At 59.0% G+C, this 12497-nt stretch overlaps 1 protein-coding gene across 1 annotated transcript; it reads left to right on the top strand.

Moving 5' to 3' along the window:
• Nucleotides 1-165: 165 nt before the first annotated feature.
• Nucleotides 166-4759, top strand: LOC141946204 (uncharacterized). The gene is made up of 8 exons (XM_074875662.1): nt 166-311; nt 1903-2059; nt 2602-2652; nt 3060-3219; nt 3313-3356; nt 3485-3550; nt 4150-4229; nt 4494-4759. The coding sequence occupies exons 1-8, from the start codon at nt 166-168 to the stop codon at nt 4618-4620; spliced, it is 831 nt and encodes a 276-aa protein (XP_074731763.1). The 3' UTR covers nt 4621-4759.
• The last annotated feature ends 7738 nt before the right edge of the window (nt 4760-12497 follow it).

Below are 12497 nucleotides of genomic sequence, written 5' to 3' on the forward strand. Positions count from 1 at the left end.
GCGGGGCCGCCGCCGCCATCATGGTAGCCCTGAGGGGAGCGGGGAGAAGGGGCGAGACTAAAGGGAGGCGGCTCCGCGCAGGCGCGAAGGGGCGGGCCCGGCGACGCCGCGTCCTCCATGGAGAGTGTGGGCATTGCCAGGGCAGGGGCGGGGCCAGTAGGGCGCATGCGCAGGACGCGGAGGATAGGTGCGGAGCAACGCCGAGGCCGCCATGGGGAGTGTGGGCATTGCCAGGGCAGGGGCGGGGCCATTGGGGTGCATGCGCAGGACTCGGAGGGGGGTGCGGAGCGACGCCGCGGCCGCCATGGCGGGTGAGGGCAGCCCGTTCGGGGGCGGGCGGCGGCAGGGCGGGAAGGCTCTTTCCTCCCCTCAGCAGCCGCCGCCGCTGTCGTTGTGGAGGCGGCGCTGGTCGGGGCGGGCGCTGCCGCCGCTGCCCCCTCCTCTCCCCCCTCCTCTCCCCGCCTTCCTTCCTACCAGCCCCTGAGGTAGGCAGGGGCTTCCCGCTGGGCGCCCCCTCCCCGCGGCACCCCCCGCGCTGGGGCCGGGGGTCCCCGAGTTCTCCCTGGTACCCCCGGACCCTCACGCACCCCCGTGTTATAAATGCCGAGGCAGAGGCGAAAATATCTTTAATAAATTTATTTGCAATAAGAACAAGCAAAAAAAACTAGGCACGCCGGGGGGCAGGGGGGGGCTTCCCACTCCGCACCGACGAGCACCGGGTGGTGCTACGTCACTCTCTTTTATAGTCCCTCCTTCACATGCGCAGCAGGGTCCCTCAAACTTTCCCGGGCTTTCTGGTGTTGCTGGGGCTCCTGGCAGGGATTCCTCCAATCATATTTTACTTGCGCAATCCGGTGTTGCTGGGGTCTTCTGATGGGGGTCCCGCCAGTAATTTTCCACCTACTTAGCACCTGTCACTGAGGAAAAATAAACCTCCAAATTCCTTTTAACAATAAAACCATGTCAAATCTCCTTTAACTTATGTACATGGCAAATTCTTAACAAAGTCATCATATTTTAACACGAATCACCACCCTATTCTTCACACCCGTTCCCCCTCCTCCCGGGGACCCCTCTGACAGGGCACTTGGGAACGGGGGACGGGACCCCCCTGACAGGGTGGGGAGAGGGACCCCCCCCCCCCCACTGGGATCCCCCCCACCAGGGGCGTTTTGGGGGACAGGACCCCTCGGGGACCCCAGGTGAGGGGTGCGCCCCCATTAGAGTCACTGCTGCCCCGTTAACTCGTTATTTTCGCCATCACCCCCCCCCCAAATTTCCCTTTTCCTCCCCGTTTCTCACCCCTCAGGTGATGGTGGAAGAGGCCGAGCCCAGTGCCCCCGTCCCAGCGGAGGGGGCTCCACACACACTCCGGGGGGGCCCCCCCCATCCCGGAGGCCTCTGAGGGGCCCCCCGAGATCCTGAGGGCTCCCCCCACACCACGGGGTCCTCCCAGGGGTGCCCCCCCATCGCGGACCGCTCTGAGGGGGCACGCCCCGACCCAGGGGGGGTCCCCCCGAACCCTGGGGGGCAGCGAGGGGCCCCCCCGCCCAATCTCGGGGCGCTGCGTGCGGCACTGGAGGTGGCTCTGACCCAGGACCCCGGGGAGGCGACGCTGGCTGAGCTGAGCCCGATTTTGGGGGTCCCCCGGCCCCCCCGAGACAAGTGTCAGCACCTGGACGGGGCCCAGCTGCTGTGTGACAGCCTGTGCCTGGTGTGGTGGAGGGGGGGCCCAAAATGCAGGAGGGGGACACCCAAAATTACGAGGGGGCACCCGAAATGGAGGGGGGCACTCAAAATACGGGGGAATGAGGTGTGGGGGGCGGTGGGAGGGGGAGTGGGGGGATGTGGGGGTGCGGTGGTGGTTTGGGGGCTCCCCCGACCCTCCCTGTCCCCCCCCAGGTGCCGGGGGGCAGCCACAGGGTTTGGGGGGGCTGCGGACGGCGCTCAGCACCCTGGAGAAGTACGGCTGGAACCTGCTGCAGCCCGGCCCCCCCGGCACTGCCACACCGTCCACTTCGGGAACCCCGTCTGCTGCGGCACCGTCGACGCCGTGCAGGTACCCCAAAACCCGCAGGACCCCAAAACCTCAAGGAGCCCAATCCTCCCGTATCACCCCAGTATATACCCCACAGAACCCCAATTTCCCTCTCTAGCATCCCAGTATTTTGCTAACTGAGAGGGTTACTGGGACATACTGCAGGGCACTGGGCCATACTGGGGAGTACTGGGAGGGGCAGTGGGACGTGCTGAGGGACACTTTGATGTACTGGGATGCACTGGGAGGACTCTGACTCTCCCCCTGCCCTCCCCCCAAGAACCAGCACCGAAACCCCAGTTCTTCACTGACATCCTGGCGGGGGGGCTGAAGTGAGCGGGGACTGGGAGGGACTGGGGGGAACTGGGAGGGACTGGGGAGAGCACACAGCTATACTGGGAGGGACTGGGAGGAGGTTGGGCTGCACTGGGAGGGGTGGGTGGGGCACTGGGCTATACTGGGGGTGCCCAGGGATGTACAGGGAGGGGCGGAGTGGGGGTGTCACTGGTTCATACTGGTCTGTACTGCTGTGAACTGGGAGCGGCTCCTCTTCCCGCCCCCAGGGGCTGCTGGTGGCTGATTCGCTGCCAATAACAGATGGGGAAGGCCCACAGGTACGGGGCTGGGGGGGGCTCTATAGGGGCTGGGGGGGCTGTAGAGGGGCTCTGTAGGGGCTGGGGGTGCTATAGGGGGGCTCTGTAGGGGCTGTGAGTGCTCTATGGGGCAACTGTAGGGTTGGGGGGGCCATAGGGGGTGCTGGGGGGTCCCTAGGGGCTGGAGGGTCTGTAGAGGGGCTGGAGGGCCTGGGGGGGGGCTCCTGGGGTCACATGTGGGTCTGTAGGGCCCCTATAGAGGCCCTATAGATCCTGAGAGTGTCCCCCCGCCCCCTACCTCCTCCAGGCGGACCCCCCAGCCAGCCCCATGGGGGGACCCCAGGGTACAGCCCCTCCAACCCCCCCGATCCCCTATGGGGGATTACGGGGATCTATAGGGTCCCTCACCCTCTTTTCTTCCTCTCCAGCGCTATAGGGGCCCCCCCGACTCTGGAGCTGCCCCCCAACACCAGCAGCGAGGTGGGGGCTGTGCCTGCGCCTCCCGCACCTTCCTGAACCCCGGCCCCAGCGTCCTCTGCGGGGTCTGCGACTGCCCCCCCCCCCGCCAATGGCCCCCCCAGCCCCCAGGTCAGTTTGGGGGGTCCCCGCCCTTCCTGGGGGGGTCCCCGAGTTTTGGGGGTGACCCCAAGCCCTGACCCCCCCACCTCTTTTTTACTGCAGAGCTGGTAGTGACCCCACTGCACCTTCTGCAACCAGGGCTCGGGGTGCATCTGTGATGTCTGTCACCGCTCTGGGGGGGTTCCCTGCCCCCCCGAACCCCCCCGCGTCCCCCCAACACCCCCCGGCCTTTGGGGGGGCGACTGACCCCCCCCTCGCCCTCACCCCTTCTCAGGAGGCCGAGGGGCGGCGGCAGGAGCAGCTGCGGGAGGAGGGGCAGCGCATGGTCGCCCTGGTCAGGGTGAGCTGGGGCGGGGCCTGGGGGGGTCTGGAGGTGCCAGGGGGTGCTGGGGGTGTCCTGGGGGTGCTGGGGGTGGTCCTGGAGGGGTCTGGGGGTGATGGCAGGGGTCTGGGGGGGCTCTAGGGATCCTGGGAGTGTTCTAGGGGTGCCAGGAGGGGTCCTAGGGGGGGTCTGGGGGTTCTGGGGGGATTGTGGGGGGGTCTGGAGGGTCTGGGGGTCCTGGGGGAGTCTGGGGGGTGTGGGGGTGCCAGGACACATTTGAAATTTCTGAATTTGGAAATTTGGAAACCTCAGAACTTTAGATTTGAATTTTCCAAATTCCAAATTTGAAATGTCTGGGTTATGGAATGTTGGAATCTTGAATTTGAAAATGACAAATTTTGAAATGTCCGCATCTTGAATTGGACATTTCTGAAATTTGACATTTCTGACTTTCAAAATTTGGAAATCTCTGAACTTTAGATTTGAATTTTCTGAATTCTAAATCTGATCTGTCCGGGTTTTGGAATGTCGGCAGTCTGAATTTGACAGTGCTGTATTTTGAAATGCCAGGATGTTGAATTAAAAATGTCTGGAATCTGAAGTTTCCGCATTTCCAGATTTGGACCCCTCCGAGCTGTCCGTTTGTCCTGCCGCTGCTCTGTCCGTGCCGTTCCTGCAGGGCCCATCCCGGGACGCGGTAAGGAGCTGGACACCCCCCGCAGCAACTCAGGGAGTGCCGGGAGCTCCTGCCTGGCCAGACACACAGCTGGGGGTGCTGGTGCTGCTCCCTCTCCTCGGCCGTGGGCTGAGATTTAAATCTCTCCCTCACTGAGGTGCCTTTCTCCCGCCGACAGCAAACGGAGAAACCTTTCCCGCCTGTGCAGAGCGTCCTGGGAATAACTTGAGGCGCAGCGGCCGTGCTGCTGAAGCCTGAGCACAGGCTGTTCCCTCTTTATTCCAGAGGCGGGGACAGGGACCTCCCTGGGGCGACTCCTCTGCTCGGGGGAAAGGCGCGCTCCGAGGAGCAGCCTCGCCAAGACCCCGCTGCTCTTCTCGCACGGAGTGTGGAGCCCTGCACGGGAGTGTGACACCTGAAATAAAGACTCTGGAGACCAAGGTGAGTTTGGAGAGGAGATACTGCTTTATCCCGCGCAGGGGAAGAGTCCGCAGGTCAAGCACTCGGCACAAAAGAACTTCGGAGTGTTCATACACCCCAGACTACATGGTTACACCTTTACTGCAGTGAGTATTGGTTAATTACTTATCGCTTGTACCCCTCAGTGGGGAGTGACGTGCTCGCTCTGATTTAAAGTGACAGTGGGGTTTTAATTGTCTGCGCCAGTTCAAAGGGTGAGGGTCTGTGTCCGGGCAGGTTCTTAAACTGATTTAAGTAAAACAATTTTAACGAGCTTCCATGTTCCAGGGTGTTTCTCCTCTCCAAGGACGGTAGCTCCTTACTATAAGTTCCTTGCTGACTGTTTGAAGGACAGCCTGACCTGTCTGATGTGTCCAATCTGTCCTTGTATTTGATGAGAAACACTTGCATGGACAATAAATGTCCCCTGTGTCCTTGGGGGTGATGAGAAGCCTTTGTGGGGCCTGCAGGGGGCCATGAGAAGCAGTCTTGCGGCCGATGGTTCCCGGTAAACAATACATCCTCTCCCAGGGGTAGCAAGCACATAAAATTTAAGCAACTCTGAGTAAGGCCTCTTGTTCAGGGTACCCAATACAGCCTGGTGTATGCAAACACTGCGTTCCCTCTGGTAACACTTTCTGTCACAAATATTCCCTCTCTCAGAGGTGCCCTTTCTGACAGGAGGGGACAAGACAGACCAAGGACACTGATGGAGAAAGGGGAATGGGAAAAACACGTCACCAGGAGAGCTTCTGCTGCTGGGGTTGGGAAAGCGCCTGATTCCAGGTGCCTCTTCCTCCTCTCTCTCAGTGTCTGTGCAGGGGCTGTGCTTGGGAACAGCGTCACTGTGCTGGTGGTGACACCAGCGTCGCCACAGCCCGATGTATTTCTGGTGGATTTGAGCAGCTCGGAGATGTGCTGTGCTTCCATCAACCCGCCCGGGCTGCTGGCCAGCTTCCTGACGGGGGACGGACCACCTCTGCTCAGGACTGCACGGCTCAGCTCCATTTCCTTGGATCTCGTGCAGTCTGCGAGTGTTACCCGCTGGCCACCGTGTCCTACAGTCAGTCCCTGGCCATGTGTCACCCCATGCTCTGTACAGGCTGATGAGCTGGAAGGTGTTTTCCCCGCTGGCAGCCGGCTCTGGGCTTGGGGCACTGACTGGTTTCACAATCATCACAGACTTCTCAAGCCAGTTGAAGGGTTGTGGCCCAGCCCAGTTGACCACTTCTGTGATGTGATGTCTCTGCTGGACATACCATGAGGCACAAGCAGTCACTTCCTGAATAAATGGGGATAAACTGGGAAAAAAACCCCACAGATGTCAGAAACCCCCCCAAACTTCCCAGGTGACATGGGACTGGGACCCTGCCAGCCAGCAGGGCACTGCCATCCCTCTCGTGCCCTGAGGAGAAACCTCACCACAGGGGTGGCCGGCAGCCACGGGGCCTTAATGGTGCCGGGTGTGGGCAGAGAGGGACAGGGTCTGCTGTCACCAGTGTCCCCGGGCTGTGGGGACATGGGGACGTCCTGCTCCTGAGGGAAACGTGCGATGGCCCTGCTGAATTAGCACCCGCCTCACACGGTCAGGCCGCCGGCAGGGCCTTGCCCCACAGGAGTCAGGTCCTGAGGAGATGCCTCAGCTTCCCCTGTTTGCAAAGGGCAGGGCAATGGCAGGAGGGGAGCTGGCTGTCCCTCGGGGTGTCGCAGGTGGGGGGGGTCATCGGAAAAGGGATAATTACCCCCCCCAGCTCAGCCTCCTGGTCAGGGTGGCTCTTGCCATCCCCTCAGGGTCAGGTCCCAGCTTGGCAGGATCATGGCTCCTGCCAAGCATTCAGGGAGAGGCTTGGAGAGCCTTTCAGGACACAGGAGGATCGGAAGCACTCAAAAAAGGGATGAAAAATTAAAAAGCAGGTGCATTTCTGCAAAACCAGCCTGTTTTGGGTGGACAGGGCTGACAGCAAAGGGCAGCACAGGCTCGTCGCTGGCGCCTCACCACAGGGCCTGGCCTGGCACCTGGGTGCTTTGCCCTGACCCAACCTGTTCCTGCTCCTTCCTTCACCATCGGCTGCTCTCGGGGTACAGGGAGATATTTCGGGGGGCAGAGTGAGCCCAAGACCGTGGCAACGAGCCCGGGATCTCTGACAGCTTTCAATTTTGAATGAGAATGAAAACTGAGAGAGAAGAGTCAGTTCCTTTTCCCATGTCAAAGCTGAAGCAGAGAAGAGAAACTTAAGAACTGATAAAAAGTAGAGCATTTCGAGGTACCCAGCTGCAGGGAGATCACTGCCCTCCTGGTCAGGGGTGCAGTGTTGGACTAGCAAAGTTTCCAGAAAGGTGCTGGTTCATCCTGGGTGGAAACACTGTTCCTTCCACCAGAGTTAAAAACCTGTGGGCTGCAAGGTGTGACAAACAGGGTTATTGCAAATCACTTTATCCCGTAACACAGCTGCAGACTTTGAGAGATAGAACCATCCTGCATCAGAGCGGGAGCCCTCAGTGTCAGCGGGAGGCTGAGCACGCCAGAGAGTCTGTCCGTCTGTCCTGGAGTCATGGCCAGTCACACTCCATCTTCTCGTGCTTCATTTATTGGCTTTATTGAAGACTTTGTTTGGAAACACCCTGCTAGAGCAGCAGGAGAGTGACCCCTCCACCCTGGCAAGGGAAGGGGGCTCATTGTCTCCACGCTGCCCTCATCCTGCTCCTCTCCCCAAAAGGAGAGAAACCCCCCCCAGAGGATGGGGGAAAAGGGCTGAAATCCAAGTCCTCGGCATCCTCAGCTGTGCTTCGATTGCCGTCAGGTCTCAGCTGGTGACAGCAGGAGCCAACCTGGCCCCAACTGAGCCAAATTTATGTGTTTGGGGGGATCTACACACACTCATGTGCACACATAGGGACACTACAGCGAGTGATTACTACGAGTAGTAGCCTGGCACCGAGATCACGGCTGTCGTGGCACACCCGTGCCGCGCGGGTGGCAGCACGGGGACGGTTTCCTTTGGGGTGGGTGCTGATGGCTTACGAGGCCACGCGCGTGTGCCGGGGGCCCGGCCCTGCCTGCACGTTTCGGGGAGCTGGGGCAAGAGGAAGACTTTTGGCAGGGGTTGACCTGAAATGACAGTTTGCTGCTCTGTTTTTCTCACAGCTTCTGCAGCGGGGTGAGATCTCCGTCCCTGCAGCCGTTGAGATGCACACGCGTGCCGGGGTGTCACTGCAGGGTCACTGAAGCGGCTGCTTCAATGTGAAACAGGAGCAGCTGTTCCATGTTCGGGTTGCTTAACCCCCTCCTAACTGTAATAAACACAGTGATTAAGGACACACAAATATTACCCTGGAGAAAGGGGACCAAAAGCTTGGAAAAGGATGAAAGAATCACATTGATTATTCCTTTAAAAAATATGTTTCCTTAGCTGAAGCTGCTAAATTTGACTCAACTTTACACACTGGAAGGTTTTGCGGTTGTTGGCTGTTTGGGGTTTTTTTTACAGTGAATAAAGTGGTTTTTTCCTCATCAAAACCCCCACCAACTCTCAGGCCGAGTGATGCAGTTTCGACGTGTCACGCAGGCAGGGTTAGCGCAGATCCCACTCTCAGGAAGGTCGGTGTAAACCCCAACACATGAGACTCTGGTCTGGAGCGGGGCTACAGGTGCCTGACACCAGCACCTGGCCGCCCCCACTGTCACAGCACGGGGTTTGTTTTTCAGAGGAGGGCTGGGAAGGGACAGGCTTCACCCCGGGTTCATGCTGAGGGGGGTGCAGGGCTTTAGTCTCGACTCCTGGAGCACTAAATCCCCTGCCTGGGGGATGTGGGGCCATCAGGGGTTTAAAGCTGGGAGCTCCTCTGCGGCTGGTCCCAGCCTAAGGAGGGGTAGGGCAGGGAAAGGCAGGTGAGCCCAAGCTCCACCGCAGATCTCCATCAGGTTGGGGCACCGTGCCTCAGTTTCCCCACCTGCCCTGTGGAGGTGGTGCTGTTGCCACACAGGCCATCGGCAAAAAGCCTTTGGAGACCGACTTCCACCGGGATTCATTACTGGGGGGCGGAGCCGCGGGACACCTGGTTTGCTGATAATTCACCCCATCCTAAGGCAGGTGTTTAAAATAGCTCCTGTGCCTCACTGTGCTGAGAAGGGCCAAAGGGTTTCAGACGCCGCCTCGGGGGCAGCTGGATGTTCTCCTTGTGGCAGGACGTGGGGTGAGATGCCACCTCCGAGTCTCCAGCTCTGCGGGTCCCTGCGGCGAGCCCGGCCCCCGCTCCCCAGGGGGTTTTTCTCCTCGGTGCTCATCTGCGTTGTTCCAGCCGTGGCAGGGGTTTGGCTGTTGCTCATCTCTCATTCCCAGACAGGGATGTGCAAAACACAACCCTCGCTGTTGCTGTGGCTGCAGGCTGCCCTGGCCAGTCCTCTGCATCACCAAGCACCTTTGCTGGGGATGGGTGGGTACAGGAAGCCACAGGTGTGATGAGTGCTGGCCCTTTGCGAGTCCTCAGCCATCCATGGGACTCTGGTACTCCCAGAACGGGAGGTCCAACAGTCTGAAATCTCATCCTGCTCCTGCTTCATTGTTTTTTTCTGCTTTCTGAAATGTGGGTCCTTCCCCTGCTGACAGCGGGGAGCAATAAAAAGTTGTGAAATAGAGGTGGGAGTGCGATGCTGTCTCCAAATCGCTTCCTGCTGGAAAACTCCTGCCTCTTCATCCTCTCCTATCACAGCTGACAGCCCCAAAGGGCAGCGAACATCTCCCTGTCGAGGAGAAATGAGGGGTGAAAAGGCCTTTTCCTTTCCCCCAGCCCCTGTGCCACAATGCCATGATGTGGAGGGGAGCAACGGGCATCGGCTGCCCATCTTCAGGTCTCCCGTCACACCTACCGTGGTCCCGTCCCCGTGGCAGAGGTCTGGGACATGACTCTGGTGGCTCTCAGCCCCGTGAAGGCGTTACTGCACAGGAAGGCGGGTGCACGGGGATCAAACACGCACCGATCCTTGGATACACCCCGTCACCCTGGCAGGACAAAACAGTACCCGGGCAGCGGGATCTTGCCGGGGGACACGATGGCACCGTTTGCCTCCTGCAGCACAAGCCTGGCAGGGACAAAACCATCAGCAACAGGTGGAAACAAAGTGACTACCAGCGCCCCAGCCCCGCGCCCGACCTGCTCAGCCTTTCTGCAGCGAGTTTTCTAAGGAACACCGCAGCAGTCAGCCAGCGTTTACGGGCAGGGGGGGCTGAGCTCAGCCCGCAGCCCGGGCAGCCGCCAGAGCGTTTCGGTGGTGCCGAGGGGGACGGCGGCCACCCAAGGGGCTCAGGCTCCTCGCGGTAGCAGGCAGCGTGGCAGGGAGGTTTGCTTTGTGTAAGAGCAGCTTCCCTGATGGTCCGGGGGGAAAAGTGAGTGAGAGAGGAGGTTAAATACAAACCACGTCTCAGAACAGGCCTAAACTTTGAAGGCGTGTGGAGCTGCGCTTCCTGCTTGTAGCAGCCCTGAGGAGATGAAAGATGCAGCTGAGTTTAAAAAAAAAAAAAACAAAAAAGCAAAACAAAGAAACAGAGTTAAGGCTTTCTGCTGAAGACGGAGGCACAGCAGTGACACAGCACACCAGGTCACCCCACGAGGCTGGGACGTGGCTCCAGGACCCCCCATTCCCTCGCACAGCAGCCCCCCGGCTCGGACAGCGGTGCTGGCAAGCCCGGGGTGAGCCTGGGAGAGGGACTGCTGCCTGGGCACGGGGCGGGGGGGGGTTTAAGCAATAAAGCCCTGGGGCAAGAAAAGGAAAGGATGGTCCTGTTGTCTGAGATCTGGGGGACTTGCAAATTAACCTGCAGAAGGGGAAATGTGCCCCTTCCTTGGGGCAGACACAGCCCTGCGTACGCAGCGCAGCAGGTGCGCCATGAGGTCAAGCAGGAACAGGGCTTCAAAATTCAGCACACTAATTAAAAAAAAAAAATCCCAAGTGGAAACAAAAAACAAAACCAACACCCCCAAAGCCGGAGCACCGCAGAGCTGGGAAGTGGGGTTTGACAGGGTGGAGGGTAAAAGCTCGAGCGAAGCGTTACTGCTGCTGACTGACAGCGACCGACTTCTCGTAATCCCAAGATCAACTTCCTCTCGCTCCGTGTTTGCCGCAGCTGAGCTGGAGGTGGGCACAGCCCGCCGGTGGCTTTCTTCACCCCCGGCACCCAACACTCGCTCCGCGCCAACAGCGCCGGAGCAACAGGATCTGCCTGACTGAAAATTAATGTGGCTGACAACACCCGGCCTTTCACAAGGTCGCTTTGATGGTTGTTCCCTCGCCGTCCCCAGCACACGCTCCGCACCAGCCTGCGGGTGAACAGAAACGCAAAGGGCTCCACAGCCCTTCGATCCCTCCCAGACCTGCCAGGAGCTGTCGGCCCTGGAAACACCCCGCCGAGGGATGGGTCCAGCCTTCCCCATGGGGCTGTCGCTGGCTGGTCCTGGCTGACGTGGCTCAGCGAGCCTTTGGGGTTAGTCTCAGCTGGAGACAAACGGCTGGTCCCCGCAGTAGCCCCGCAGTAGCCATGCCACGGTGTGGCCACCGGTACCCGGCACGCTCGCAGCATCCTTCATCCCGCCCCGCAGTAAAGGGATGTCTCCATCACGTCAAGTGGTTTGTTTTTATTTAAAACTGCATTAAAAAAATGTAAGATTTCTGAATTTCCCTGTACAATACGAACTACTAAGAAAAAACCCGCCAGCTAAAACATATAAAGACTTGACAGCGCGGACAGCCCAGAGCAGCTCCCCCCTCCCCAGCCCCAAACAAGACACCCGCGGGGAAAACCAAAACACCTGGCAAGGGAACAAGAGCAACCAGAACTCTGTACAGAGAGAGCTGGGGAGCAGGCAGCCGCTCCGCACCCCGCCAGCCAGAAACACTGCGGGTGGGGATGGGCACGGGGCAGACACGGAGGGAAGGCCCGAACAGAAAACCGGGGGGGCAGCAGCTGTGGGAGCAGGGCGTGGATTGGAAACCCACGGGAATTATAAATAAATAAATAAGTTATCCTGCTGGCTAGAACTCTCTCTTTAATAAACAAATCCATGAAAATAAATTGGAAACAAAAACTGGGAAAAAGAAAAAAAGGTAAAACATTGTCACTATTAACAACTGTACATCAAACTTCGCTCCTGTATAACTGAACACATTTACAGCTCTGTTGGTTTGCACTGTTTGTGCATTCGTGAGGGCACCGGGAAGCAAAGAAACCCAGAAAATCCAGGCGAGGTGGAGGCACAGGAGGTGAGGGATCGCCTGCTTGGCTCCCAGGTGTCTTCTGACCTGTTTTCTTTTTGAAAGGGGAAGAGGAAGTCTATACCCAGGCGAGTCTTGGAAAAGCAGCAGTGTAGGGAAATTCAAGTATTTCCTCCAGCACAGCCCAGATCTCAGCTGAAGGCACTCGAGCATGGTGACAGTGGAGGCGGCAGCCATTCGGCCACTGTTTTTCCCCCGTTGAAGCTTCTCTTGCAATAAGATCTCCGATCCTCTCGCCATCCCGAATTCAGGTGGTCAGGGAGATGTTTGGGAGCCACCAAAACCAGACGGTTTGCAATAATGTCTCCTCTCTCCACCAATAACAGAACCAAAACAAAACAAAAAAAAAATTACTGGCAAGACCAGCAAATGACACAGGGTCATTCAGATGGAGCCCAGGACAGCTGGGTGGGGTGGTGGCCACCAGCACTTGGAAGATCAGTCTCCAGCCCAGCTTCGGGACAGGATGTGCGTGTTCCCGATTATCCCTGCTCGGTGCTACGGTGGTGAGGAAGCCTGGTCTTCTTTGCTTCTTATGGCCAGGAGAAGCCTGGAGCTGTTAT

Source organism: Strix uralensis, chromosome 7 (genome assembly GCF_047716275.1).
Source record: "Strix uralensis isolate ZFMK-TIS-50842 chromosome 7, bStrUra1, whole genome shotgun sequence".
Lineage (NCBI taxonomy): Eukaryota > Metazoa > Chordata > Aves > Strigiformes > Strigidae > Strix > Strix uralensis.

Excerpts from the sequence above, each read along its gene's own strand:
- LOC141946204 (XM_074875662.1), top strand. The coding sequence starts at position 166 with ATGCGCAGGACGCGGAGGATAGGTGCGGAGCAACGCCGAGGCCGCCAT. Across the intron at positions 3,220-3,312 it reads ATGGCCCCCCCAGCCCCCAG|AGCTGGTAGTGACCCCACTG; the intron begins GTCAGTTTGGGG and ends TTTTTACTGCAG. Across the intron at positions 4,230-4,493 it reads AGGGCCCATCCCGGGACGCG|AGGCGGGGACAGGGACCTCC; the intron begins GTAAGGAGCTGG and ends TCTTTATTCCAG.